The sequence below is a fragment of the Mesitornis unicolor genome, unplaced genomic scaffold (assembly GCF_000695765.1).
Source record: "Mesitornis unicolor isolate BGI_N332 unplaced genomic scaffold, ASM69576v1 scaffold3105, whole genome shotgun sequence".
NCBI classification, from domain to species: domain Eukaryota; kingdom Metazoa; phylum Chordata; class Aves; order Mesitornithiformes; family Mesitornithidae; genus Mesitornis; species Mesitornis unicolor.
This window is the reverse complement of record NW_010187355.1, coordinates 1-26881: the sequence shown is the minus strand read 5'-3', so window position 1 is coordinate 26881 and position 26881 is coordinate 1. Positions and strand designations below refer to the sequence as shown.

General features: G+C 48.0%; 1 protein-coding gene across 1 annotated transcript in view; it reads left to right on the top strand.

Annotated features, from left to right (window-relative positions):
• LOC104541362 (feline leukemia virus subgroup C receptor-related protein 2-like) overlaps positions 1–25869 on the top strand; it is a gene marked incomplete at both ends in the record, with an annotated part of 30856 nt that extends 4987 nt beyond the window's left edge. The window contains 9 exon segments of the mRNA XM_010185408.1: positions 9247–9388; positions 10297–10437; positions 15155–15182; positions 15184–15214; positions 15997–16100; positions 23985–24095; positions 24703–24808; positions 25276–25387; positions 25814–25869. Coding sequence (XP_010183710.1) covers positions 9247–9388; positions 10297–10437; positions 15155–15182; positions 15184–15214; positions 15997–16100; positions 23985–24095; positions 24703–24808; positions 25276–25387; positions 25814–25869 — 831 coding nt within the window.
• Between the last annotated feature and the right edge of the window lie 1012 nt (positions 25870–26881).

Sequence of the window (26881 nt, the reverse complement as noted above, 5' to 3'; positions counted from 1 at the left end):
TGCCTAAGTTTCTGTAAATGGACACTGGAGCCTGAAATGAACTTTTCCCACCCATTCCATCTGGTGCTCCCTTCCCAGCCATGCTCCAAAGGTAGTTCTGTCTTCTTGCTCTCAGAAGCTGTTGACTTTTGGGTTATGCTTTGTGGAAGTTGCATGGGAGTCAAATGAACGACTGCAGTGGTTTTGCTGGAAGGGGCTGCCCTATGGCACCCTCAGCCCTGCGGGATGCCCCGGGGCTGGCTATGTTGGGTGACTGTAATAGGTCCTTGTCCGGGCTGAGGATTCCAGCAGCAGCTGAGGTAGCTGCCAGAGCTGAAACCCCTCTTCTGCTTTACTGTCTCTTATCTACTGCTGTTGTTTTGCTGCGTTGTGTTTCTTTCCCAGTAAATTAGGGGAAGGTGCATTCAAGGCTGAGAGGCCCTGAATGACTTGCATAGAGAAGCAGTCGTCATCATGCAGCGTTGCATCATGAGATGATGCCACAGAAGCAGAAGTGTGATGAGGAAGGGAGTTTGCTTTGCTTCCAGAACAACTTTGGCTGTGCAAATGCAGTTTGAAAAAAACCAAACATTATCTCCCACAACAGCAGGAGAGTAAAAAAGAGCCTAAGCCCTATCTTATCTCGTCACAAGGCCTGGATTACAATTTTTCCTTTCACAACTTGGTTCCTTTCTGCTTCCTAAAACACCACAAGAAAGGTGATTAAGCTGTGGCTTGCAGACATTTACGTATGTTGGCTTCCTGACTATCTGGATCTCAACAGACTCTTAGTTTTGCTGTCAGTAGTTTGGAAGAAGCACATTTTGGACAGCAATCCATACAAAAGTATACTGGGTAGGAACTGGTAGCTTCTGCTTTACACAGCTCTTTGGTTGCGTATTTTCATTTCTACTGTAGCCTTTTGTATAGAAAGGCAGCTGGGACGTGTGCTAATAGCAAAGGATTGGGAAACCGATGTGCAATAGGAGTCACAGGGTGTGAGAAGGAGGTGTCTGTCTGCCCTCTGCAGATTGCAATACGTGAATTGTAGGGTCAGAAAGCTCCTGTGAAATGTCATGGTTATAGCGGGGGAAGCACCTGTAGTTAGAAAAGGAAGAAGCACTGCAGGGGAGAGCTTTGACACACACAGGCAGAGGAAGTGGCTGTGTTGCCTAGGGCTTTGGAACAGGCACCCCCTCAAGGGGTTTCCTGGGTGAATGGACATCCAGGTCTGATGTGTTTCATTACTTGGCAGAAAGGCATCTGGCACAGGTCCTGTGTGTATTTATTACCAGTTACCTTCAGCATCTTTGCGCTGGTTTGCAGTACAGGGTAGCTCGTGTGGGCTACGTGACGTCCTGATCTGTCTTCAGCCATTACTGAACAGCACAGATGTTGCCGTACTTGGTTTGTGTGTTTTGTCTGTAAGATTTCTGGAGACACAACTTGTCGTGGTAGTTATCTGAGATGGAGGTTTCTAGAACAGCGGTTGCATTGTGCAAACTCACTTCATTGACTTTTCATCAAGAACCTTGGCTTCCCTGGTGATAATGTTGTCGGGTCAGTTCTCATCGGTCATTTGGGGAATCTCACAGGATTTGTTTTTAAGCTCTCGGTATCTGAAGCCACTTGTATTAGAAGAAAGTATAATTTTAAAAACCCAAACCAAAACCCCCAAACCCATTTCTACTACGTCTGGAGAAGAACATCTTGAAAATGTGAAGCCTTACAGGCTTAAATGTGTCTGTCAGAAAACAGGTAACTCAGTGTGTACAGCAGGACTGACTTGTTAAAACAACTGAAATATCAGTCATTTCTTCCTGAGCATGGTAGTCCCTCTACGTGTGCTGTGCCTCTTAAAATTCACATCACTTTTCCCTTCCTCCTTCCTGATCTGAGTATTTGGACAGAGCAGAGTTAGCAGTTTGGTGTGTCTGTGTGTGCGTAGTGTGGATTTTCTACTGATGCATTCTTTTGAACTCCTGGATGAAAACTGCCTGGTCCTGACGCCTTGTAGAAGAAATCAGTTGAAATAAAGACCTTCCACTGATAAGGCTTCAGATTTTTGCCATGTGAAGAGGTTCTGTTGGTGTGGAAACCTCCCACAAATATCATGTTATGAATGCTGGTGCAAGACTTCACTAGTTCTCCCTCTTTCTCAAATGTTCTCCTTCCATAGTGATCATCTTTTGGCCCGACAGCCTTCCTAACAGGCTTCCTGATTCTGCTGTGTTTGAAGGGTTTTGACTTAGTTGGTAAAGTTGTTCTGCAGCCTTTTTTGGCCTAATTTTGGTTTTATTTTAGCTTGGTCCAGCTTGCTGTCGTTTCTTCTTTGCTTGAAGGAATAATGTTCAGTTCCTGAGTTGAGTGGTGGTTGGTTGTTGCGTTTTTTGTTTGTTTTTGTTTTACTTAACTGTGGTTCCTTTATTCTGTTCTAAAATCTTTTGCTAATATTCTCTAGGCTTACACTGACCTTCTGATGCAGCGTCTTTACACAGTCTTAATGCCACTTGCAAGCATTTAAATTCTTTGGCTTTTCTTTTTAATCTCCTTTTAACAAGCTTCTTTCCTTTTCGGCAGTTCCCTTTTGTGAGTTAAATATTGCCAGAGTGGGTTTTTTGTCACTGCTGCAAGGAAGCTGAATTTGAGTATAGTGCAGACCCATTCTGTAATATTGACCACGGTCACGCTGTGCTGCTCTGGGTCTAAATCACAAATTGTGCTGCCTCTTACAGGTTCTCCTCAGAAAAGACTATTTATGGAATCCAAAAATGCAGTCTCTGCATCATCCCTGTCATGACGCTTACTTACCCTGCAAGGGCACTGTCGAAATGTCTCACTCTTGTATTTTTTCTGCCTTTGCAGCATCTCTCTTTTTTTATCTTTTAACACTTGAATTGACCTTCTGGGTCTGGTGGTCTCCTCTGTCAGTATTTGTCCTTACTTGAGGAATTTTATAGGGCTTCTCTATTCCTGTTGCTGACTCTTAGTTTTCTTTAAGGTGGAGACCCACTCCTCCATCGAACATTCACTTACAGTTTTGATGCTGATGCTGCACTGATTATCTTCCTTCAGCAGACTCCTAGTATACAAACAGCTAAGTTAAAATTAGACGCCCCATTTTCCATTTCAAGACTTCAGGCACATTTATACCATCTTACTGGCCACTTGCTCTTGGTTTTGTTGCCAGCTCTTGTATGTGCTCGAACCTTGAATATGATGTTCTTGTTAGGACTGATCCTTGACAAAATTCAGGTAGGAAATATATTCCTTCTATCCTTTATCAGCCTTTACAGAATAAGTTATCTGAACAGTGCACCTTGCTGTAGTCATTGTCTTCCCTGGTATTCTGTTTACAAATGATCCCAAAGCCTTCTTAAAATAAAGTGGTAGCAGCCTGGCTCCTGAGGAGAGATTCTTGGAGATCAGGACAGTGTTGTGTGTTTTGGGTGTGGGGATGCTGAATGATGTGCCGAATTTTGGGAAATAGAGCCTATCTTGAAGACCTTTCTGCCTGTACTAAGGTTGGGGATGCTTATTTGTGTGCTGGTGAGAGGGACTGCGCTGTGAACCCTAATGACTGCTGGTCTCCGTCAGGAGGGTAGCACAGGCTGTTGCAGAACCAGCCTTGGTTTTATGTTAGTTTTCCCAGCCCTGACATGAGAGATGTGAAGAAGGGAGAAAAGTGATTTTTCCCTTGCTAAGGCATCTTGAAATTTTCTGGTTAACTGGTTTAATACAGAACAGTATTGTCTGTGGGGCTGATGGTGATGTGGGCACCGGTCTGCTGAGAACTAGGTTAAAAATCTCCTTGTGAAAGGTAAAATATGCGTTTGATAATACTCCTCGTGTTGTTGAGATCTTATCTTTGTTGCTAAAAATGGTATGAATAATCCAGGATTTATGAGTATTCTCCAGAAAATCTTCAGTTTTAGTCAGGTCAAGGGGCTTCATCTTCATAGGATTAATAATGTCAGTGGCTCTGAAATGTAAAATGTAGCTCCTATTGCTATGATTGCTGGGGTTTCCCCCCCCTCCCCTTCTATCACCTAGTCCTTCTCAAAGGTGAGGCAAACCCCTAATGAATAAAGTGGCAAAACATCCATTTATGATTAGAAAAATTGTTTGGGTCTTCTGAAAAGACAACAGCAGTGTCCCAGAAAGCTGAGTAAATCTGTGTCCCATCGGGTAACTGGTGACTACAGGACTTCCCAGTAAAGGATTTCTGAACAATTTGCAAAACAGATTCTCAGTACCTCTCTGCTAGGTACCTCAGACAGATCCTTTTTCAGGAAGGAGAAGCTAGAGGGGACCTGAAAAGAGTGAATCTTGCCTGTGGCCCTGGAGAAACTTATGTCAGAGGTCAGAATAAAGCATGGATATCTCCTCCTTTCCTGTTGGTGTTTTGGTGCAGTTCAGCAGCTCATGGGATTAGCATGTGATTGCTGAGAGCAGGAAGCCACGAAACATTTAGCACAGGAATCCCACCCAGTTCTTCCAAGAATGAAACGGTGATAAGGCAAAGGAGTGATTTCCAGGAAAGTGTTTATAGACCTCATTTGGTAAAGGATGGAGGGGCACATATAAGACCTGCTATGTAGGAGCTAATAGGGCTTTTCCCTCGAATAGAAAGGTGCAATGTTGAGGGTCTTTTCAAAAGACTGTCAGACTTTTCAAAACAAAGCCTGGACCTTTGGGAATGTTAAGAAGACAGGAGTGAAGCCTGGTGTGGCTGTGTCCTGGGCTGAGCAAGCATGCTGGGTCTGCAGGGCTGCACTTTGCCCACAAGCAGGGCACAATAAATGTGCTGCAGAGGCAAACAGGCTTCTGCCCTCTAGGAGCCGTGTCTGTAAACATCTGTATTTGGTGCAGTTGCCTTTTCTGTGCTGCTGCAGGCTTGTTTCCTGCGTGCAGAGAAAGGAGAGGTGTGCAATTTAATGAAGATCAGAGCTGGAAGCCTCTAAGCCACTGATGGCTGTGCTCTCTGGTACTGAGTGAGGCTCAGGGGTCAGCGGGCAGTGCAGAGTGGGACAGCAGCCCTGACTCGCTGCAATGGGAGGCTGGGGATGGGCCATGTCTGAAGAAAGTTGAGCTCTGGCAAGTTTAGTCCTGTGTCAGAGGCTGCCTGTGCCATGTGGATGTTAGGAAGGTTTAACCTTCCTAATGGACTTCTAAGTTTTCTCCTAAGCTCTTCCAGTCTTTGGCTTCCTATCTGGGACGGCGCAACTTGTGTCTGTCTTTAGTCCATTTAACCAACTTCCAGATGTTCTCATTCTTGACAGTGCCCTGAACCAGTGGGGTGCATCTTGTCATCTCTTTGTGGCTCTTCCCACGGGCTCCCTGCCATGTCCCACCACCAGGAATGAGCTTGGCACAGATGCCTGTTGCTGATCCTGACCCAGGGCTGTTCCAGATCCCAGTGGAGGGCACTGTTTGACACAGGCCAGACATGGTTGAAAGTTCCTTGTTTGTAAGCTAAATAGGGTGTCTGATAGCTCTGTTTGAAACATAGACTCATTTTTCCTGTCTCAAAAATGTACCAGCCTGATGAAAGAGGAGGGAGTTTGTGGACAGTTTTCTGGGACTGGGTGACACAAGCTGATTTTTATTCCAACTACCAGATATGACACCTGAAATGTGTTTGTTTTGTGATCTTGATCCTGGCCAGCGAGTGGGACTTCCAAAATGAGTCCATCGGCATCCCAGAAACACGGAGATACGACAGAGAAAGCATGCAGAAAGCACAAGGAGTTTTGGCTAGAAGGCAGCACAGGTGACACGTCTGAGCTGTGTCTGGCCTACAGGGCTCCTGGGTCGTTCTGCTCCGTATGTTGACATGCTTGGATGTGGTTTACGGGCAGCACAGTGTCACAGTGTCACATCCAGCTCTTAAGGAGGGAGACAAGAGACTAAGATCCGCAATCCCCAGCAGGTTGAATAACAGTGAGACAAGTCTCAAGGTTCCTACTCAAAGTGTTTAAAGAACAATTCCAATCTCCAGTACTAGGTTTCCTAGCTTTACTTGTGACAATAGGCTCAACAACCAACAACAAATTAGTGACAGCTAAAAATGGCAGTAGCTTTTCCCACAGTAACCGTCTTAATAGCATGGTGGGTAACAACAGCAACAACCAGCAGTTCTTCCTAATGGCTGACAACAACCACCGACAATACCATACGGGCCTTGTGTTATTTAAAAGGGAAGGCGAGAGAGAGTGGGAGAGTGGAGGAGAGAGGATAGAAAGATGGAAAGACCGAAAAATCACCACTCCTGGTTCCAGCATCGGTCCTGTCATTGGAGGGAATGTCCAGTCTCTGGGGGCACTACCTATGCAGTGATCTTTTCCACTTTTCCAGGCAGCTAGTCACCTCTCCTTAGTTGAATTCCCCACTTCCCATGCCATTTAGTCTGTTTTCCATGTGAGTTAGCATGGAACATAGTTTCCATGTTCTTTACAAGTGTGTGGAGGGGCAAGTCTTTTCAGTCTTGATTGGCCTCTTCTAGGTGCAGGACTCTTGGCTTATTGTGTAAAAATGGGAGTTTGGTACAGAGGCCATTAAAAGAGGTCTGCTTATCTCATCTACCAGAGTAGCATTGGGCTGTGAAGCTCCCGCCTCACCCGAGGTGTCACTCGGATGATTCAGTGCCAGGCCACCAGGTGCCCAGATGCTCAACACTTCACACACAGAATCACACACAGAATCGCTTGGTTGGAAAAGACCTCTGAGATCATCATGTCCAACCGTTCCTGTCTACCCCCTAAACCATATCCCTAAGTACCTCGTCTACCCGCTTTTTAAATACATCCAGGGATGGTGACTCCACCACCTCCCTGGGCAGCCTGTTCCAGCTTCTGACGACCCTCTCAGTAAAGAACTTCCTCCTTATCTCTAACCTGAACCTCCCTTGGCACAGCTTGGTGCCGTTTCCCCTTGTTCTATCCCCCATCACCTGGGAGAAAAGACCAGCACCCACCTCTCTCCAAGCTCCCTTTAGATAGTTGGAGGTGGTGATGAGGTCTCCCCTCAGCCTTCTCTTCTCCAGGCTAAACAACCCCAGTTCCCTCAGCCGCTCCTCATAAGGCTTGTTCTCCAGACCTCTCACCATCCTTGTGGCTCTTCTCTGAACACGCTCCAGAATCTCAACATCCTTCTTCTAGTGAGGGGCCCAGAACTGAACACAGTACTCGAGGTGCGGCCTCACCAGTGCCAAGTACAGTGCCAAGTTCAGGTCTGGACAGGATAAGCGCAGCACCCAGCCTCCACCCGTTACTCCACATCCCACACCCACAAGCCTTGCCCTTCACATTAGCACCTTAGGTGAACGTTTGAGACATTAACACGTTTTCTGGACCCTTACACATAGTCCTCACTTTTCTTAGTCCTTGCTTTCCATACCTGTGGAGTAATAGACCCTTTCCAAGGACTATGAAGAGTCAGGCACTGCAGAATCCTTCTTGCTGCTGTTCAGTCGCCAGTGAGGCATAAACAGTATCCCCTCCGGTGCATTATCTTGGGACAACAAATCACGGTCGTGCTTATTGATTCCTGTATATCTAATGTTTCCTATAAGGATGTGGTAATTGTAATGGGCTCAATTTAACTATATCCTCATTTCCATGCTTTGCATACTCCTACCTCCTCTCTTAGTGTGATGAGGGCAGTGGGTCTATACAGGCTGTGTTGGTGTAGCATGAATCACCACTTTTATGCTGCTAGTCTGTATTGGTTCAGTTAACGCTGTTCTGATACTGTTAGTGCTTTCCTGTCTCCAGGAAAATGGTACAGCCTACAAAAAGAGATTGGAATTCTCTGTTTCAAGCAAGGATGAGAATAGCTGCATGGCCACTTGGCATCTCTCTTTTTTGGGTGCTTCCTCAGTCTTACCATCTATTGGAGCCTTCTATGTGTGCCTTGGCACTGTTCACAACAACAAACATAGGCTTAGATCACGAAGTAGCAAAAATGAAGTTGTTGCTAAACAAAAAATTGCTTTTGCCTCAAACAGAGGTGAGTGTGTAGAGCCTTGAGAGCAAGCAAAAGCTGAGCTTGAGCATGACCTTTTCTGAGGTCTGAGGAGGCTGCAAGTGTTGGGAAGGGACAGGAGAACAGGTAAATACATGGTGATTGAAACGCAGTCACAGTGAAACAGAAAACAGGGGGAAAGTGGCTTTTGTAGGCTACTCTTGTGTTTGAAGTACTCACCAGTGTGCTGAGTGCACTTTGGCTTCTCTTTAATGAAAAGAAGAGCGTGCTCCTAAGCACTAAAACAGCTGTTTCTTCCCTCTACCATTTGAGGGTGGCACTGAAGTCCTGTGCCACTGTAAGTCTCACTTATCTGCATGGCAAAGCCTGTGCCACTACAGCTCCTTGTCACTGTCCTGGAGAAATAGCTGTGGAGTTAAAAGCCCTAATGCCCTCACTAAATTGCACGCTGCCACTGCAGGACCTCCTCACCTGGCCGTGTGGGGCTCAGTAGAGCACAGTGGCACAGTAGAGGCCAAGGCTGCAGGGTTTTCTTCCACGCCAAGCATTTAATGTGGGGGCAGTTGCCAAGCCCCATCACGCAACCTCAATGCATAGGGTACGTGCTGTCAGCACTTCCATCGCTCTCAACCGTGGCGTTTTTCTAGGTTCTCCCAGTGGTCATAGGGCGAGCCTTGCCTTGGGAGGGGGCTCATTAGGAAATGGCATCATAAAGTGGCTGAGCCAGATGAATATCTCACTCATTAGGAGTGGGCAGGTTTCTGTTTCAACCTTTGTGCTTGTCTGGCTGGAAAATCAATTGGTTCAACTCATTAACCCAACAAAGAATTAGTGGGTTATGTCTGTCCTGTTATCTGCCATTTTTAATGCGCCAAATTGGATTGCCATTGGTGATGAGGGCAGCACCAGAGCAGGGAGTGAGATGAGTGTGTGGACAGAAACATACATGCATGGGGGGAGGACAGGGGAAGCAAGACCTACACTTTAATGGAGGCAGGTATTAGTTCTGCTCAATTCTGTTTTAAAATCTTGCTTTGAATGTCCTGACAGTTGCGAGTGCAGTGCGGGGACTTCTTTTATGGCTTAATTGCAGTGGGTAGCTGGGCTTTATCTCTTAATTGTTGGGTGGTAAATATTTTCACCTTGGTTATGAAATTAGTTATGAAATTGGATTAGTCTCCGTTGAGCCCTTACTGGGCATCAGGGGGCTGAGCTGTGGGGTGGTGGCAGTGTTGTGGTTTCATGTCACACCTCTGTGTATGTCCTCTCTCTCCTACTCAGCTCGGCATCGCTGTGGGCTTTCTGGTCCCTCCAGTTCTGGTTCCCAATGTGGAGGATGTGGAGAAGCTGGCCCACCACATCAGCATCATGTTCTTCATGACTGCAGGCGTGGCAACAGCCCTTTTCATCGTGGTCATCATAGGTAAGGTGTGCTGGGCCTTGGGTTATGTCTTGGACCTGACTACCTCTGAAGGGTTGGGAGAAAGAGGCAGGTTATGTAGCATCAAGTTGTTCCCAGGACAAAAAGAGGTAACCAGTTATGAGTGGAGAGAAGGAAGCATTAAGGGCAGTAGCAGGACACCAGAGGTGCAATTTTCTTGCTTAACATCTGAAGTGGAAGCCAGGTCTTTAGCAGGAAAGATTGGCATGCTCACTGGAGAGCAGAGCTTGTCTGCTGAACTCCATGCAGCTTTTTTTTTTAAATAGTTCATGTTGCCTGGTGGCTGCACCAGATGTAGTCTTTAAAGAATCTGGGGCAGGGAATAAACAGGGTATAAAAATGGCTGTTCTAGCACCAGCAGTATTGCCTGTGACCGGGATTTTCGGGATGCTACTTTAATGCTAGCTAGGGTCAGCAGGTGGCTTGGCCAGCCTAGGAAGTGCCAGGCATGAAATAAAACCTGGCATAGGCCATTGCTCTCTGGGTGCTGAGCACTGCAGGACACCAGGCCACTTCTGCCAGCTGGATTTTCCATTACACTTCTGCACTTGTAACTCCATTCAACACTTCTGTGGCTGGCTGGCCATCCTCCTGGAAACAAAGGCAGTGTTAGTCCTGAGATCTCTTTGTTGCTGCCAGACACTGCCTACACAAAAACCTAACTGAAGTCGAGGTGTTTCCCCAGTGGCAGGAGTTGTTGGAGAGACCCTGTTCTCTCCTGCTCCTGGGTAAGTTCATGCATGAGGCTCAAAGCCTAATGATGATGGTATATTTTGTACGCTTAATTTTACTAGGCCCTCTGCCATCCCTCAAATGGCTCTACCCACAGTGTGTGCTCAGGGCCCCTGGTTGCACTGTTACAAACAGGTGTACTTTGTGTCTGGTTTCAGTTTTCAAGGAGAAGCCGCTGTACCCTCCAAGCCGAGCTCAGGCTTTGATCCAGTCAAGACCAACAGAAGAGTATTCCTACGTGCAATCAATCCTCCGTCTGCTCCGCAATGCCAACTTTTTGCTGCTTATGGTCACTTACGGTAAGGTCTGGCCTTTCTTCTGTGCAGTTATCACTGCTAAACATGCTTAGCTTCTCTCTCCCTGTCTGTGCTCTGCTGGGGCAGTAACTGGCCTGAGTTGCTTTAGGAGAGCATAACGATAGCTGTGCTGCCACAGCCCAGGAGTCCTTCTAGCCCAGTAATCTCCAGCAGTGGTTAAAAGCAAATGCCTGGGGAAGAACAAAACAAGGCAAGCACACAGAGAACAATATGCCCTCACTACTGTTCTCCCAGTCTTTGACTGTTTTCTGTTCAGGAGATTTCCTTATCTTGTCTTTTTTTCTAGTCAGTCAATTACCTGCAATGAACTAATCCATGTGCTTCCCTAAGAAATATATGGAGCTGTGTCTCAGTGCACGTCATAGCACTGAGTGAAAGTCATTTCCCAAGGCAAAGGTACGGCTGCCAGGCATCCATCCCAGTGGAGGCTGTGTGGAACGTGCAGATGTGCAGGCTGTGGCAGCTTCCCTAGCAGTCCCTAGGAAGCAAAGGGAAGGAAGGACTGGAGAACATCTTTCGCCATCTGTCCTTGCACACTGGGTTTGCTGCTTGCTTCTCTTCAGCAGCCTTGGCCTGTTTCTCTGAGGACAGTGCGATGTGTTGAATCTGTCCCTGATGCTGAACTGTCACATGCAAAAGTACTTTTCTCTTTAGCAGAAAGGCCATTGCAGTCTATGCCTGGCTGCAGAATAGGATGTACTGTAGCCAGTTAGTCTGCAGGGAGGTCTGTCCTCACTTCCCACCAGCTTGCTGTGGAAGCTCCTCAGGGGAAAAGTTAAATGGTGCTGGAAGTTCTGCTGTTTTGCCAGCATTTGTACCTAAAAGTGGGTGAGTAGCCAGATTGGAGAGAGGGAGATATGATGGCTTTGTACCTGCTGAGGATGCTAATGGTCTTTGAAGCCACTGAAATATTTTCTACCTTCTTAGTGCAGTAATTTTCTAGAAATGCCCCTCTCGGATTGCCCTTAAGCTCTGCTGGTTTGAATTGCAGCTGCTGGGGTTCTGTTTGTTTGTTTGTTTTCCGTGGCACATGATGTCTGCTCAGAAAGTGGAGACAGAAAAAACCATCAGTCAGACTGTGTCTAAAAGTTGAATTATGTCATCTGCTCAGTTTGCACTTACCCTTCAGGGAAAAGGAACGGGAAAGCATTTGTTCTAATAAGCATAAACAAGTCCTAGAGGAGAGAGGAGGGCTCTCGGTACAAAGAGCATGTTTAGAATCTGACCTCCCTGGGATAATTCCCTTCTGGCAGTCACAAACAGCATGGAAAGGATGTTCAGTGGCTCATAATTCAGTCTCTCTTCCTGCTGGTCTGTGTGTTTGCTCTGTTCCTCTCTGTGTCAGCCCTGTGTCAATCTCCAGCTTGACTGGAGATGGTGACTGTTACTCAGAGAGGGGACTATGCAGTGAAACATTTTTTTTAAACTCATCTGGCTTTAAAATGGGGACACTTTTTCCTACTCAAGTCAAAAGTTATGTTGGCCAAGATTTAAAACATCTGCAGCCATATGAGTGCAACTGAGTCATCCTCCCTAGCGAACACAGATACCTGCAGCTTCTCAGCTTTTGTATTAGCACAGCGTGTGTTAGGGCAGAGAGGGGGAAACCTGCTGCTTGTTCATCTCCCTCCGCTGTGGAAAGAATGAGGGCCCTTACACAATGCCAGGTCAGAGCAGGTCTGCAGACCTCTAAGGTCTTGATATTGCCAGCAGCTGCCAACTCCTTTCCTGTGGTAAGACTTGCCGTGCTGGAAGCATTGGTGACATGCTGGCTTTGTTGTGCAAGTGAACTGTTTTTCAGAAAAACCCTCAGACAGCCTTTTCCCAAAAGCTGCTGATGTTGTTTCTGTAAAGCTGAGGCATAACATGGAGTGAGCATTAAGAAGTTCTGAGTTTATTGGGTTGGGCTTTGCAGTGGAGAGCATGTTTCTGCTTAGAGGCAGTAGGCAGGAAAAGGGTGGGAAAGGCTGGTGAAGTGAGTGATGAGACAGTCCCAAAGAATCAGCATTTGGCAAGGTGGTGGGGCAGTGAGATCTGCATAAGGAACCATTGTCCTGGAGGATGAGGAGGGTGAAGAAGAGGAGACTAATAGTCTGGCGTGTAGGCAATAGTCTGCTTAGCTATAGAAGGCTTTGGTTCTAGTCTGAGGCTTAATAAGGGCTCCTTTTGGGGGTGTAGGCAATAAACTTCCCCTTTCTGGCCTCTGTAAAATAGAAGAGACACTGTGAGGTCTCAAAAATGTTCTTCTATAGCACATTAGAAGCAAGTCATGGTAACTAGCTAATGAATCAGCTGGAACTGGATCTTCAGATGTCCTGCTCCCAGCTACTAGTTCTGGTTTTCCTCATCTGCATGGGCAAGTGGGCACTGCCCTGTTGGAAACAGCCCTTGCCTGTCTCATGGGCATTCAAACAGCTGTAATTAACGGAGAAATTTCACTGAGCAACTGTGACATGTGGAATGCCTGCAGCTTTTGCCAGCCCTCACAAATGCAAATTTGGCACATTGTCTCGATTCTTAGAATATTTTGCCTGACTGTGGTGCCAAGTGTTGCTGCCAATTCTGCACCGCTTTCTGCCCAGCTTGGGAGCAGGGACCCTTCTCTCTCCTGGAAATAGCACGCATCACAGAGCTGCTGTGAAGCTGGTGTACTGACAGCATCGAGCAGCATCTGGCAGTCCCCACAAGGCTGCTGCCCTCTTGACGGGGTGAGAAGTAGAGGTACACAAGTGGCTGGTCTTTTATGCCCAGCTTTGAAGTGAAGCAGTACTGGGTAGAAGGATGGTGCTGATGTGCCACGCTCCCACGCCCTGGCACTGCAGTTTGTGTTGTCTCCTAGTGAGCAGGGTGCTCCAGAAGTGGAGATAGGCTGAAGCTGAATTAGGCTCTTGTGGGCTGTTTGCCAGAGCCAAGCATTGCCAAGAGGCAGCTTTCAAGGCTGGGGCGCCCCCTTGCTGTGGGATCTTCAGTTGTTTCCCCTATGACTGCTGGCCCTGCTGGAGTTTCCAGCCTTTCCGAGTCACTCTTGGAAAGGATTATGTGGATACCTCCTGCCTAAAGAGCATGTCACTCAGCTAGTAGCCTTTTCTGCAGCCTCCTGACAGATGCTTTTGGAGCAGGCAGCTTTGTCACAGGCAGTTGGCTTATTTGGGATCACTTGCACAAGATTCCTCATCTGCTTTCTGTGCCATGAAGCTGTTGAGCGAGCTCTGCTTAAAGCTGTCAGAGATGGTGTGTGGAGGATGTGTGATGTCCCCTCCAGCTGCCAATCTTGTGGCTCCTCAGAGTGCTTCATGAGCTGTGTAGGACAATGTGTATCCAGTGTCCCAGTGGAGGAGTGGGTTAGGCACGCAGGATCACTGAGTACTTCAAGGTCAGGGGAGCTGGAAGACTTCAGGGTTAGAGGAGCTCAGGGTTTTGTTCTCTTTGTCAAAGCTCTGCCTGCTACACTGCACTTCTGTATCCTGTACTGTGATGGTTCTTTTAGCTGGAGCTGAAAGAGGAAAAGTAGGAAGTGGGAACTTGACATCTGTTCTGTCAGGATTTCGGGCATCTGTGCCAGAGTTTGTAAAGCCATGTCTCCTTATGGAGCCTATAGATGTGTGAGCTGCAGCGGTGAAATCTGTGTCCCCATCCCTCCCCCCATCAGAATTACTGAAGCCTTGAAGAGAAACCAACTGCAAATGTAAATGACTTTCTGAGAAGAAAGTTGCGCTGACTGTTACAGACCTCATCCACCTGGGGAAGGTTTCTCAGTATCGCCCAAGGTGAGAGCGTAGCCGTTGCGGTACTGCTGGTCCAGCGCCCATGTGGATCATCTTGTCTACTCTTGGTTTTTGTGCCCTTCGGGAAGGTGTTTCACTCAAGCAGAGTTTCATGTAAGCTGGAGCAGTGTCTGAATTGGGCTTGACCAGTATCACCCCAACGGTTTCCATTCTCACCTTGGGTGATACTGAGAAACCTTCACCAGGTGGCTGATGCCTGTAACAGTTAATCTAACTTCCCTTTCAGAAAGACAATTACTTTCACAGTTGGTTTTCTTTTTCAGGCTTCAGTGGTATCTTTTAAAATGCAAGACTTTTCTCATGCAGACACACACCAGGTGCCTGGGGAAAGTGCTGTCTGTGCTTTGCCATCGACACTGCTTCTACTTGTCTTCTGGTGTTTCTTGGCTTGGAGAGGCTGTTTTTTACTGGCTCTCAGCAGGGAAAGTACTATCAGACTCTTCTCTGGATGGAAACTATACAGGTCAGTGGTACAGGTGTTAATTAAATCCCAGGTCCTTGTTAAAGGTGTGATGCTGAGGCAGGTGCCTTTCTAGTATTTTACCTTGGCCTGGGAGAGGAGAAAATTCCAATGCTAAGGATGGATCTGGCTGTGCGACAGGGTTGAGATTCTATGAAGGACTTGCAAGATCTTTCAGTACCAGAAATGTGCACAGCCCTTCCTCTAGCTGCTAAGGTAAGAACCATCCTGAAACTGCAGGGTGCTTCCTCCTGCATGCTGAGATCTGTCTGCCCTTGGTTTGCATTTCTTTCAGTAACCTATGTCTGGCCAGTCTGGCTGGATCTCCTGAGCCTCAGCAGCCTTGTTATGGATCGCTGTTCCCACAGATCTCTCTCTCTGTATTTCTACCCTTTCAGTACCCAGCAGGAGAGTAGCAGGCTCTGAATGTGCTGCATTTTTATCCCCCTCTCAGGTCTGAATACAGGTTGCTTCTACGCCCTTTTTGAACCGCATGGTGATCCATCACTACCCAGTAAGTGCATCCAACCCTCATGGCCCTCTGACACTTGCTGTTGTCCAGCGCTGACTGCCAAAGGAGAGTCTGAGAAATTCAATGCCACAGCACTTCTGGCTGGCTCTGGCACAAGTTGGCTGGCTGGCAGGAGAGCATTGGTTCCTTTAGTTCTTTACACCACCTCGTGAAAAAGCTGGTGAGCCCTAGCAGAGACAGCTCCTTTATGCCCTAAATTACAGCATGTTCTTCTGAGAAATTCTTCCAGCAATTGCCTCTGCCCTGTTCCTGACAGTGATTTCTACTGGGACATCTGTACCAAGAGGCTGCCCGCACTCGTGCTCTGGTGGCAGAAGGGTGGAGTGCCCCTGTAGCTGACCTGCTGTAGAGCTTACTGCTGGGGCTGTGTGACAGAGAGCTCCTTTCCATGCTGTCTTATAGTGGGTCCCAATGTTTCCTGGTCGATCTGGCCCAAATCCTAGCACCAGACAGCAAGCTTCATAGGATTTTTGCTGACTCCTCTGAGAGTGTCTGTTCACGCTGGCCAGTGCTCACCTTTTTTTCTAGGCTGGCTCAGAGAGAAGTGCCAAACCACTTTTCTTCATGGGCCAGAAAAAGGTGCTGCATTGGCTCATAGTGGGCCCCAAAGTGTTCTTGCAAAGGCTGGTTCTGGTTAGCATGTTACCAGCAGAAGACAGGTATGAGACACTAAGTTTGGTGTCTCTTCTGTCCTGGGTTCTCTGCACTTGTTGGTTATGACTTGGCTCCTGCATTTGTGTGAGCGTGTGTGTGTTTCGCCACAGGGGGAGGAGGTGAATGCTGGCAGGATTGGACTCACCATTATACTGTCAGGGATGGTTGGGGCTCTGATCTCCGGCATCTGGTTGGACAGAACCAAAACCTACAAGTAAGTCCCTTGTTTGCCTTTGTGCCCCTAGCGACTGTGTTCTTCCCCTGTACTGTGCAAGTAGCAGCCCTGTGCAGTTGCAGCTCGGCAATCCAGGGACTGAATCATTGGGACAGTTTGTAGGAAAAAAACGACAAACATTCTTCAAAATCCAGTTAGTCTAAAGTAAAGCTTGGAGCTGTGTGTTAATCTGCACTGGGCCCACACAAGGCCTGGTTCCAGTGGTCCCTAGGGAGGCATAGGGAGAGGGTGAGATGGCCCAGCAGCTGCTTTGTCAGGGATGAGAGAGTTCTTGGCACAAGCAGAATCAAGATTGTACCAGACCATTTCTCAGCCCTTACAAACCAGCTTCTGTGAATCTTTGTCTGGCTCAATGAAAGGCACATTGAATCTGGTGCCCAGAAGCATTGTATGAGGGCGCATTGCTGTATTTAGGGCAGGCATAAGGGGTATTGGGGTTGCGGGTAGATGATTCTGGGTTTGCTGCCTGGTGGGTTGTGAAGGCAGATGTGGTCAGCATACCCTGCCATCTGCAAAGGGACAGCTAAGAGTCTTGGGGAGTCCTGTAGCTCCCAGTCCTCAGGAGCTCAAATCTCACTGACAGATGTCTGTAGGGTGGCCCAGGGGATGGAGAGTGCCTCTCCTGTCTTACGTTGCGGTCTCTGTAATCAGCTTTTCAGTTTCCCTGCTGGCTTTGGGAACTGTGCTATAACCTGTTGTGTGAGAAGGGGCTTTACTGGTGATGTGGTGGCGATGAGCCCAAGGTAACTTCAGAGTTCTTTTCCTTGCAGCAGCTTTTCACCTGGGGGAATGCCACTGCCATTATCCTACCTGGTATCTTGGGCCAGAAAAGCACATTCTTATTGTGGGCAGCTTAGGTGAATCTGGCTAGGTGTGAGCCTGCAGCTTCTGAAGTGGCCTCTGGCCCTACTTACCAAGTGCAGGGATGAAAAATGGAGAAGAAATGGGCTTCTCTTAACAAGACACAATGGTAGCTGAGGACTCCTGGGGATGCTGGGAAAGAGGAGCAGATGATGAATACAGAGACTGGCAGGTCACTTGTTGCTGTTTCCAGATCATTGTGTGCCACTGAGTAGTTCTCATTTGGCAGTCCTGGGAGTAGAAACACAGCTGTTATAACTGCACCAGCAAACTGCAGTGTAACTTGTGTCTCTTTCCAGCCCAGGGCTAGTGGTAAGGTAGCCTCAATGGGCACTGCTAGGGTGGGTGGTCTGCCTGATTCTCCCTACGTGGAGCTAGGTTGCGGCTCAAAGGCTGAAGAGCTTTGTGGCTCACCAGACAGAGCTGGGACTTCAGATTTGGCAGGAGAGTGAGGCGGGGAAAAAATCCTGGATGTGCTCCACAGCTCTGCTTGCTTGGAGGAACCACATAAGTGGACAGAGCTGGCTGAGAGTGCAGAAAAATAGGGCTATGCCACCCATGGAACTTATCCTACAGACCCCTGGGACTATATGGACATAGATTTAGCCTTAGGTGAGGAAGAACACTGCTAAGAATATGTTCTCTGTTGCACAAAGTGAATTTCTGTAGAACTAGCAAAATTTTTTTCTGAGCGCTACAGAGTCTTTATTTAGCCCCATTTAAAAGTCTATTTAAAAAAACTGTCAAGATGCCAGATGTTCTAGGTAGGTACCCTCCCCCTTCCCTCCGCTGCTCAGATAGTGTCAGGAATGAAATGGTAAGCACATGAAAATCAGGAAGGAAAGATGTCAAGTCCTTTTTTTAGTCAGCTTGGAGAGAGAGGGAAGCAAATGAATGGGATCCAGCTGTGATTGAGGGGAGCAGGGGGTGGTTAATAACAGAAGGAATTGCAGAGCTCTACATGTGTGTTTGATCTTTACTGTCCCATCAGCAGATCCTTGAAAGGGTGAGGCTGTGCTAAGTCAGGCTTTCCCCATCTGTCATGCTCAGGCACCAAATGGCCTTGCATTCTTGCTTTTACTTGGCAGGCAAGCCCCTGCAGCAGCCCCTGTGCTGTTCTTATTTTTGGAATTAGCAGGCACAGATTTGGCCCTTACAAATACACGAGTTGCATTGTGATGAGTGAGTGGACCCAGAACTGGAGCTGCCTCTGGTGAGATGGCTTGGTGAGAACAGCCGACCACCTCTTTGAAAGACCACGTTTTGATATCAAGTGAAATGGGGCTCCACGTACACCCTTCAGGTTCCTGGCTCAGAGGAGAGATGGGGTTGTGGCACCTGGAGATTGCTGGGTGTATTGGCCTGTGTAGGGGAGGCTGTCTCAGAATTAGGGGTCTGGGGCCTGGATTAATCAGCACTTCTCTTTGGCTGTGTTTTGCTTTTAAGGGCAGTGTTCACATAGCCTCAAGTCCAGCTGGTTTCAGACAGTGCTCTCCACTATCATCGCTGCATCTCTATAAGGCAAGATGTCAGAAATATCCATCTCTCCATTGACTTGGCAGAGGACCCCCAGTGGTGTTTTAAACTTAGGTTCTATATAGGCCCAAAGTGTGTTAAAATTTGGGGGAAGGAGAAAAGTCTTGGATATTGGCGAATGAGGTGCTTGGGCATCTTCCACTGAAAGGTGAATGCCCTCTTAGCCTAGCCTGGCCTGCAATTTGCATCATCTTGTGTAGCTTTTTTCCAGGTTAGTCCTTGTGTAGTGGATGTGCTTCACCCTGTCCTGCCATACATCTTACATAAATAATTTACCAAGGCTGTCCTTTTTTGCGACCTTCATAAAGGAAGAAAGTGGCACAAAAGTGAGTGCTGAAGGGTGAGGGGGTGGTGAAAACTAAACCAGCCCTCTCCAATTCTTCCCTTCTCCATAATCTAACACCTCAGTGTCTTCAGCCATGACATTCTTCTGGGGGTATAGGGACAAGGCCTTTGTTCAGGGTCTTGCACAGCCCAGAATGTGCTGTCCTCATGGCAAAGCCTGTAGAGGCCATCTATCATCCCAGTCCATACAGCAGAGCCACTCTGGAGATGTGGCAGATGTCTGTGGCCTCCCCCCTGCCCCTCGTTCATTTGTTGCTTCAGGTCTTGCTTGACTCTAATGTTTCTGTAGCTGCAATCCTCTGTGAGTCTGGCTCTGTCCCTTTGGCTTTCCTTGTCCCAGTGGCTGTGTGAGACATGGCTGGGCCATGCCTGCTCCTTCCTCTGGAGTTGACTGAACAGCAGGATTTGTGCTGTTTCAGTCCTGTTCCCCGCTGGTGCTGGCCCTGGCTGGCTTTTTCCCCCAAGGTCTCTCTTTTCTCACAGTCTCTTGTGTGAGCTCTTTAATCTGCCTCTTCAGAAGGGTAGGGAATGTGGCTGGGAAGGCAGATGAATGTCAGGGCAGCTTAGGTTCACCTAAGTGACGAGCACGTCAGCTCTTGCACAGATCTCCCTCTGACTCTGCCACAGAGACTTGGCAGCTGGTGCCTTCGTAGCACTGCTTCCACATGGGTGCGCTGGGCTTCCTTCCCACACCCCGGAGCTCAGAGGTAGGTTAACCCTAGTTGTCCTAAGGTGGTGTAGCAGGATACATAACTTCTAGCCTGCACTCGCTGCTCCAGTCAGCTGATTAAGGAGACTGGCGGTAGCTGTTCCAGATAATGATAATTATCGGTCCCTGTCGGGCCATCATGGGAACAGGTTGCTAAAAAAAACCCAGAATGCTGTGTGAATATCCTCTGTGAATCTGCTTCTCCGTTGTGTTTTTATCTTCCCCCGTAAGATATTTATGGCTATGATAAGAGGCTTATCAAGCAAAACTGGGCATTCTTCCATGCCCTGGTGCCCCTAGGGCCACAGAACATTCTTCTGTCTTCTAGTGAACATGGTGACAAAGGCCACTTCCTGAGAATCACAGAATCACAGAATATTAGGAGTTGGAAGGGACCTGGAAAGCTCATCCAGTCCAACACCTGCCAGAGCAGGATCACCAGACCAGGTCACACAGGAACACAGCCAGGCGGGTTTTGAATGTCTCCAGAGAAGGAGACTCCACAACCTCTCTGGGCAGCCTGTTCAGTGCTCTGTCACCCTTACAGTGAAAACAGAGAAACGCTCTGCCTCCATGTCTTTCCCCAGGGGTTTCTTCATTTTCCTATGCACTAGTGTCTGCCTGTGTCTCAATTAAACCCTTTACGAGATTTTGGGTCTTGCTTGGACTGCTGGGCACTAAATCTCCTTTTTTGTCATCAGTGGCATGCTCAGGGGAGCCTAGGCTTCCTATAGTCTGGTTTAGCAGAAGTCTGCTGGTGTGCTTGAGGCTGTTCCCTGCAGCAGGGGTTGCAGTCAGGGCTGTCTGTTCAAGTCTCAGTTAGGGGCTGTATTGAGCAGGCGGCTGCTCAGTGCTTGGCTTCAGGGCGCTTCCTGGCGAGTGATTTCTAGCACCCAAGCCTGCGGTCTTACTCTTTCACAAGGGCTGGTTGATCCATTTTGTCTTTCTGGAGCCCAGTGATTCAAGGAGGTCAGCGAGGAAAGCTCCTCATCTCCTAGAGCTGGCTGATGTGTGGTAGATGAGGTACCCATGGCAAGACCAAACAGTTTTCTCCATTTTTTGTCCCTGAGTTGGTTCTGCAGCTCCAATGGAGGACACCTTCAAGAGCTGCCTGCTTCTGTCAGCCTGCCTGCTCTAGTTCTCAGTGGGGAGCTGCATGTGCTGGGAACTTCTTTCTTGCAGCTTGCCTAATGACAGAGCATCATCGTGAAACAAAGTCCTGACCACATCTGGTCACCAACTCATTCATCACCTTTGCCTGGAGATGAGGGACAAAGTGCACATTGGCAACTGTCACAACAAGAGTGAATCAGATACAAACTACTTAAAATACTTTAACCATAAGCCTAGGAAAGTGGGTGAGATTCTGTGGGGCTATCCTGCGAGCTCTGCACTGAAACCAAAACTGGCTGTGGGGATCTGAAGATAATAAAAAACCCATGTGCCAAGTGTCCTTGCTCTCAGACACTAAGCTGTCTGGGGCCACAACCAGCTCTTGGAGTTCTGCACAGTATTTTAGCACTGACTGCTGTGTAGTTTGGAGACTCCTGTTTATGGAAGGAGCACCCAGTTCAGACTTGGTCTGTGCACCCCAAGGAGCTGCAATTCTAACCTCGAAGCCCTTTGCTAGTCAGCGTTTTTCCTCCATGGCTGCTTGTCAAGGGATGGGAGACGTAAGAACTCATGGGAGATACCTGAGGAACCTGCACTGAGCAGAAAAAGGCTTTTAAAATCATAGAATCACAGAATGGTTTGGGTTGGAAGGGCCCTTAAACCCCCCCCAGTCCACCCCCTGCCATGGGCAGGGACACCTCCACCAGCCCAGGCTGCTCAAAGCCCTATCCAACCTGGCCTTGAACGCTGCCAGGGAGGGGGCATCCAGCTTCCCTGGGCAACCTGTACCAGTGTGTCACTGCCCCCACAGTGAAGAATTTCTTCCTAATATTCACTTTAAATCTTCCCTCTTCCAGTTTAAAACCATTCCCCCTTGTTCTATCACTACCTGCCCTTGTAAAAAGTCCCTCCCCCGCTTTCCTGTAGGACCCCTTCAGGTACTGGAAGGCTGCTACAAGGTCCCCCCGGAGCCTTCTCTTCTCCAGGCTGAATAGCCCCAACTCTCTCAGCCTATTTTCATAGGAGAGGTGCTGCAGCCCTCTGATCAGCTTCGTGGCCTCCTCTGGACCCACTCCAACAGGTCCATGTCTTTTTTATGTTGGGGACTCCAGAACACTCCAGCACTGCAGGTGGGGTCTCATGAGAGCAGAGTAGAGGGGCAGAATCACCTCCCTCGCCCTGCTGGCCACACTGCTTGTGATGCAGCCCAGGATGCTTCTGTTTCACTTTCTGGGGCTGCTCTTTAACTCCTCTGTCAGTCTTTCAACTCTTCTGCAGCCTCCAGGCTGTGTGCTGGCCATATACCAGCTCTCTATAATGGTTTGTAGCAGAAGTAAGCAGCCCCTTTATGCTGCCTTCACAGATTGCATTTTTCCTCCATGAAAGCATTGGAAAGAGCATATTCTAGAAATGACACAGTATTGGAGGCTAAGGTATTTGCCTACCCCTTTGATACCAAACAGAATTACTTGTCACAGGAAAAGGTTGTTCAGCCTTTCAATACATTAAATGTCTCTGATCAACCTTTGTAAGCATGGATCGATAGCTGAAGTCTGAAATTAGCTTCTCAGGTCTTTATTTGGATAAATTATGTGGATAATTGAGCATAAGCCGCACTGACTTCAGTCATTGCAGCAGTGAGGGAAGACAGAACCTTAGCTGGAACATTCTGGTTTTATCCGTAGTAATTCAATGTACTGGAAACGTTTTATTACACAATATAATACTGTTTGCCTGTTTGAGGCTAGATTTTTTTATGGTGGTCACTTGCATTAAAAAGGAAAAAAAAAACAAGTGAAAATAATTTGAGGTTTAGTTTCTTTAGCAGAATTCTAGGGACTGATACCAAACACCACCTTTAATGGATTAAGACTAAAATTTGGTAGAAAGTACACAAGTAGTTTGTGGTTATACATTTAACTTCTTCCTAAAAGACAATGGCCAAAAAGTTTTGTCAACTCAGGTGACTGTACTGCTTCCAAGATCCTGGTGGAATTTCAGTCAGGTAAAGGGTTTTCCTCTCCCTCCTCTCCCTCCTCTGCCTCACAGAATCACAGAATATGAGGAGTTGAAAGGGACCTGGAAAGCTCCTCCAGTCCAACCCCTGCCACAGCAGGATCACCAGAGCAGTCACACAGGAACACGGCCAGGCGGGTTTTGAATGTCTCCAGAGAAGGAGACTCCACAACCTCTCTGGGCAGCCTGGGCCATGCTCTGCCACCCTCACACTGACAAAGCTTTTCCTCATGTTCAGCTTGAACCTCCTATGCTCCAGCTTGGGACCATTGCCCCTTGTCCTGGCATTGGACATCACAGAGCACTCTGATGCAGCCTCGTCTCCCTCTTCTCCCTCCTCTCCCTCCATGTACTGTGAAGGGCTACTTGCTAACTCCTGTTCCAGAAATAGTCTTGTTTTTTCAATGTGGGAAGTGTTTCCTTGGTCTCTAGTCAGGGATGACAATTGCTAACGTTTCAGTTCTGGTAAAGCTGGGCTGCTCTGCTGTGTGTGTCTTGCAGTACCGAGCCCACTGATGTTCCTCAGCATCACCAGGTCTGGCTGTCCCAGGATCTGTGCATCTTAGGCACGGGATCTCTTTGTCCCCTCTGCCCAGAGATGAGAGTTGTGGCTCAGCTGCTGTTGGCCATGGAGCTGCCACTCACCCTGCTAAGCACTCCTGTGGCTTGAGGGTGAGGCTGTGAGGGCACCCTGGCTTGCACGTCACCTCTCCAGGTACAGTAGGAAATCTAAACACAGAAAGGAGCAGCAATGAAATGGGTTTTGGATAGCCCTGAAAAAACACATGCCCATAACACTGCAGCAGCATTGTTATCTCTTCCCTTTGCTTTCATGTTTGGGAGTGCTCAATCCTCTTGGCTCCTGCTTATAAGTAAGTGTGTCCAACTGATTATAGTACAGAGGGTGCCCAAGAAGGATTAATGATCTCTTTATTTGGCTCTTGTTCAAGAGGCGTGTTCAGTTCATGACCAGGACCTGTCAGCCCATTGTAGGATCTGACCTTCTTAGCTGCCTTACGGGTCCCTCCTTACAGATGTGATGCCCTGACACAGGGAGCAAAGGCCCCGGTCATGAGGTGGGGATCTGAAAACTCTGAGGTCCTGGTCTTGCTGTGTGTGCAGGTCCTTCTGTACTCTCTATCAGTCCAGTTTCTCTGTCTGGGGTAAGGGTGTCAGAGCACTGTGAAACATTTTTATTTTTTTTATCATGTTCTGTGGGCAAAAAGAATAGGAGGACTGGATGACTGGATTAAATAAACCCCTGACTCTGCTTTTCCTTGCAGACAGACAACACTAGCCGTCTATATCATGTCTCTGGTGGGAATGATAGTTTACACCTTCACTCTGAGCCTAAATCACCTCTGGGTGGTGTTTGTGACTGCAGGCATGCTGGGGTAAGTTCATGTGCAGGCTGCTTTTCTCTACATGTGAGCTGCTAGGGGATGAGAGGGAGGCAGAGCTCATGGCACAGGAAGGACTGGGGAGAGCCATAAACCTGTGTGCGGCTCCTGAACGGTTTAAGGACAAAATGAACTGTCCTGCCTGTCTCTCTCTTGTGTGTGTTTCATTAGAGTTCATTAGTGTGGCCCTGCTCAGCTGCAGCTGCTTTAAATGTTCCAGGTAACCAAGTGAAAGCATTTGGGAAGCAAGTGGTAGCACAGCCCCATAGATAATGAAAACCTCGTGGGCCTGTTTGACCATGCTGGGGGTGATGCCCATCTTGTAGAAGATGCTGTTTTTAATGCCTTGTTCTTGTAGCAACTGGCAGCTCCCTGCTAGCCTGGCTCTGTGCCTTGAGGTTGTGAGCAAAGGTATTTTGGGGTAGGAGGGAGACCTGTGCCATGGTGAGGGAGTCACACAGCTGCCTGGTCTGCGACAATGCTAGGGGAAACATCCTGTGCCGTCAGTGAAGCATCCCAAAAGAGAAATGGGCTACACTGTGCCTCTTCAGTCTTCCTTCTGGCAGTTGCTGAGTCTTTCCTTCTGTGTGTTTCTTCACAGGTTTTTCATGACAGGATACCTTCCCCTGGGATTTGAGTTTGCTGCAGAATTGACATACCCAGAATCAGAAGGAACATCATCAGGGCTCCTTAATGTCTCAGCACAGGTAGGTGTGCTGTTTTTCCTTTGCTTGCCTCTTCATAGGCAGAGAGATTAAATTGTATTTCCCAGCTTTGGCTCCTATTTCTTGTCCATGATTATAATAATGTACTGCAGATCTAAGCTTGCTGAGACCTGATTTTTTGAATGACATACCTCATGGCATTTCTCTAGTACCACCATTCTGTTTCTGCTTAGGAAAATCCATCAGGATGCCAGTCATCCTTGTCTTTTCCAAGATTGCTCCTAACAGCCTTGGACCTGGCTCTTCTCCAGTGAGAGCTGGGATTCCAGCCTTAAGGGTCCCATCAGCTGCAAGGAGGTGCCTCTGGAGGTGTTTATAACCAAACTTTAGCCTCTCTAGGCCAACAGCTTGGCTGACCTGTATGCTCCGATCCTTCGGTAAAGCTGGGAAGCTGCTCGGTCTGCTTTATAAAAACAGTACAGCTTGACACCACCTTTGTTTGTTTGTAGATTTTTGGTATTGCCTTCACCATTGGCCAAGGGCAAATCATGGATCACTATGGGACGAAGGCAGGAAACCTCTTTCTTTGTTCCTTTCTGTTTCTGGGGACTGTTTTGACAGGTAATTAAATTTTCCAGTGTTCTCCTGCTGTGACTCTTCCCCTTGAGCTTGGCCTATGAATTGAAGGGCTTTTGTGTGTAGTGGTGCCCGTGGGAAAGGGCAGGACCCACACAGCAGGCCCATAGCAAAGCTGCTGTGCCTCTCAAAGTATCTGGTCTGTGTTATAAAGAAGACCCAAGGGTTCTTGCCCTGACTGCTGGCTGCGGTCTCACAGAGGCACCTTCTACACACTGCAATAAGGAGCCTCTATCCTGCCTATTTCTGAAGTGCTCTCTGCCTCATCCAGGAGGGTGGTTTCTCTTGCTTACTGTAAGGTGTTCCTGTCTCCTTTGGGGCCTCTGCTGCCTCTTTGAGTCCTGGAGAAATTGGTTTGGGCTGCATGGTCACTTAAGTGCCTTCACATCTCTTTTTCTCCTTCTGTCCCAGCATTCATTAAGGCCGATCTCCGAAGACAGCAGGCCAATTTGGATAATGAACATACAGTGAGTAAACCCCACTTAAATCCCTGCTGTGTCCTTGCTATTAGCTCAGGGCAACACTCAGCCTCTCTCCTTTCTAGGAATAGGGCTGGCCCTTTCTGAGTTACATTTGCAGCTGTGATTCTCTTCTCTTAACCCACCACTTCTTGCCCAGCATGTGGGGAAGCTCCTTGTTGGCATTTTCAGACAGGTGGCTATAATCCCAGCTCTGCTAGCTGCTGGGGCCTCTGATTACTGTTAATGTCATGCAGAATCTGTAGGCTCTGGGAGTCTGCAGGGCTTCATACCCTCACAGTGGCTAGGGACAGATGTAGGGTAGCACTGTGCTTGCTTCTCTCCCCTGGCAATGCACTGAGCCCTCCGGTGCTTTGTCCTTGTTTAGAACTGGGTTATTCCAGGCCCATATGGAGGCAAGTTATTCCTCTTACTGCCTGTCCTTAGCTGCCAAGTGGGGTTCAGTGTGTGAGACTGAAGGAAGCGAATTGGCAAAGCCAAAATGAGGGCTTGAGCAGCGTAGCTCCCCACACTTTGCACAGTGCTGCAGACAAGGCTGCTAGTTCATATGTGTGTACCAGAGCTCGGAGTATGATGTCCTTATGGCTGTGCAATAAATACAGCTGTGTGCATGTGCGAGAGGGTCTGCAGTGAACTGATTGCAGTGGATACTCTTAGAAGCCCTCCCTGCAGGGACAGGGAGGGGACTGGGGTTTGATTGAGGCTCTTTTCCTTACTGCTCTGGGCTCCTCTTCTAGGATGTTAGCAGGAAGGTCCACTCGACATTCATGAAGCCATCAGCAGCCATGACTAGCAAAGTGGATAAGCTCAGTTCTCTGCTGGCTGGAGTCAGCTCTCTTCAGAAGACAGTGCTGCCTTCCTCCAGTTAATCTAACCAGTCCAATTTGGAGAGAGACCAGAAGGTCCAAGAAGCAGCTCCGTTCTGACCGGCTGCTCAGGAAGGTGGATTTTCAATTACAAAATACACGCTTTTAAAATTTTATTTTATTTTATTTTATTT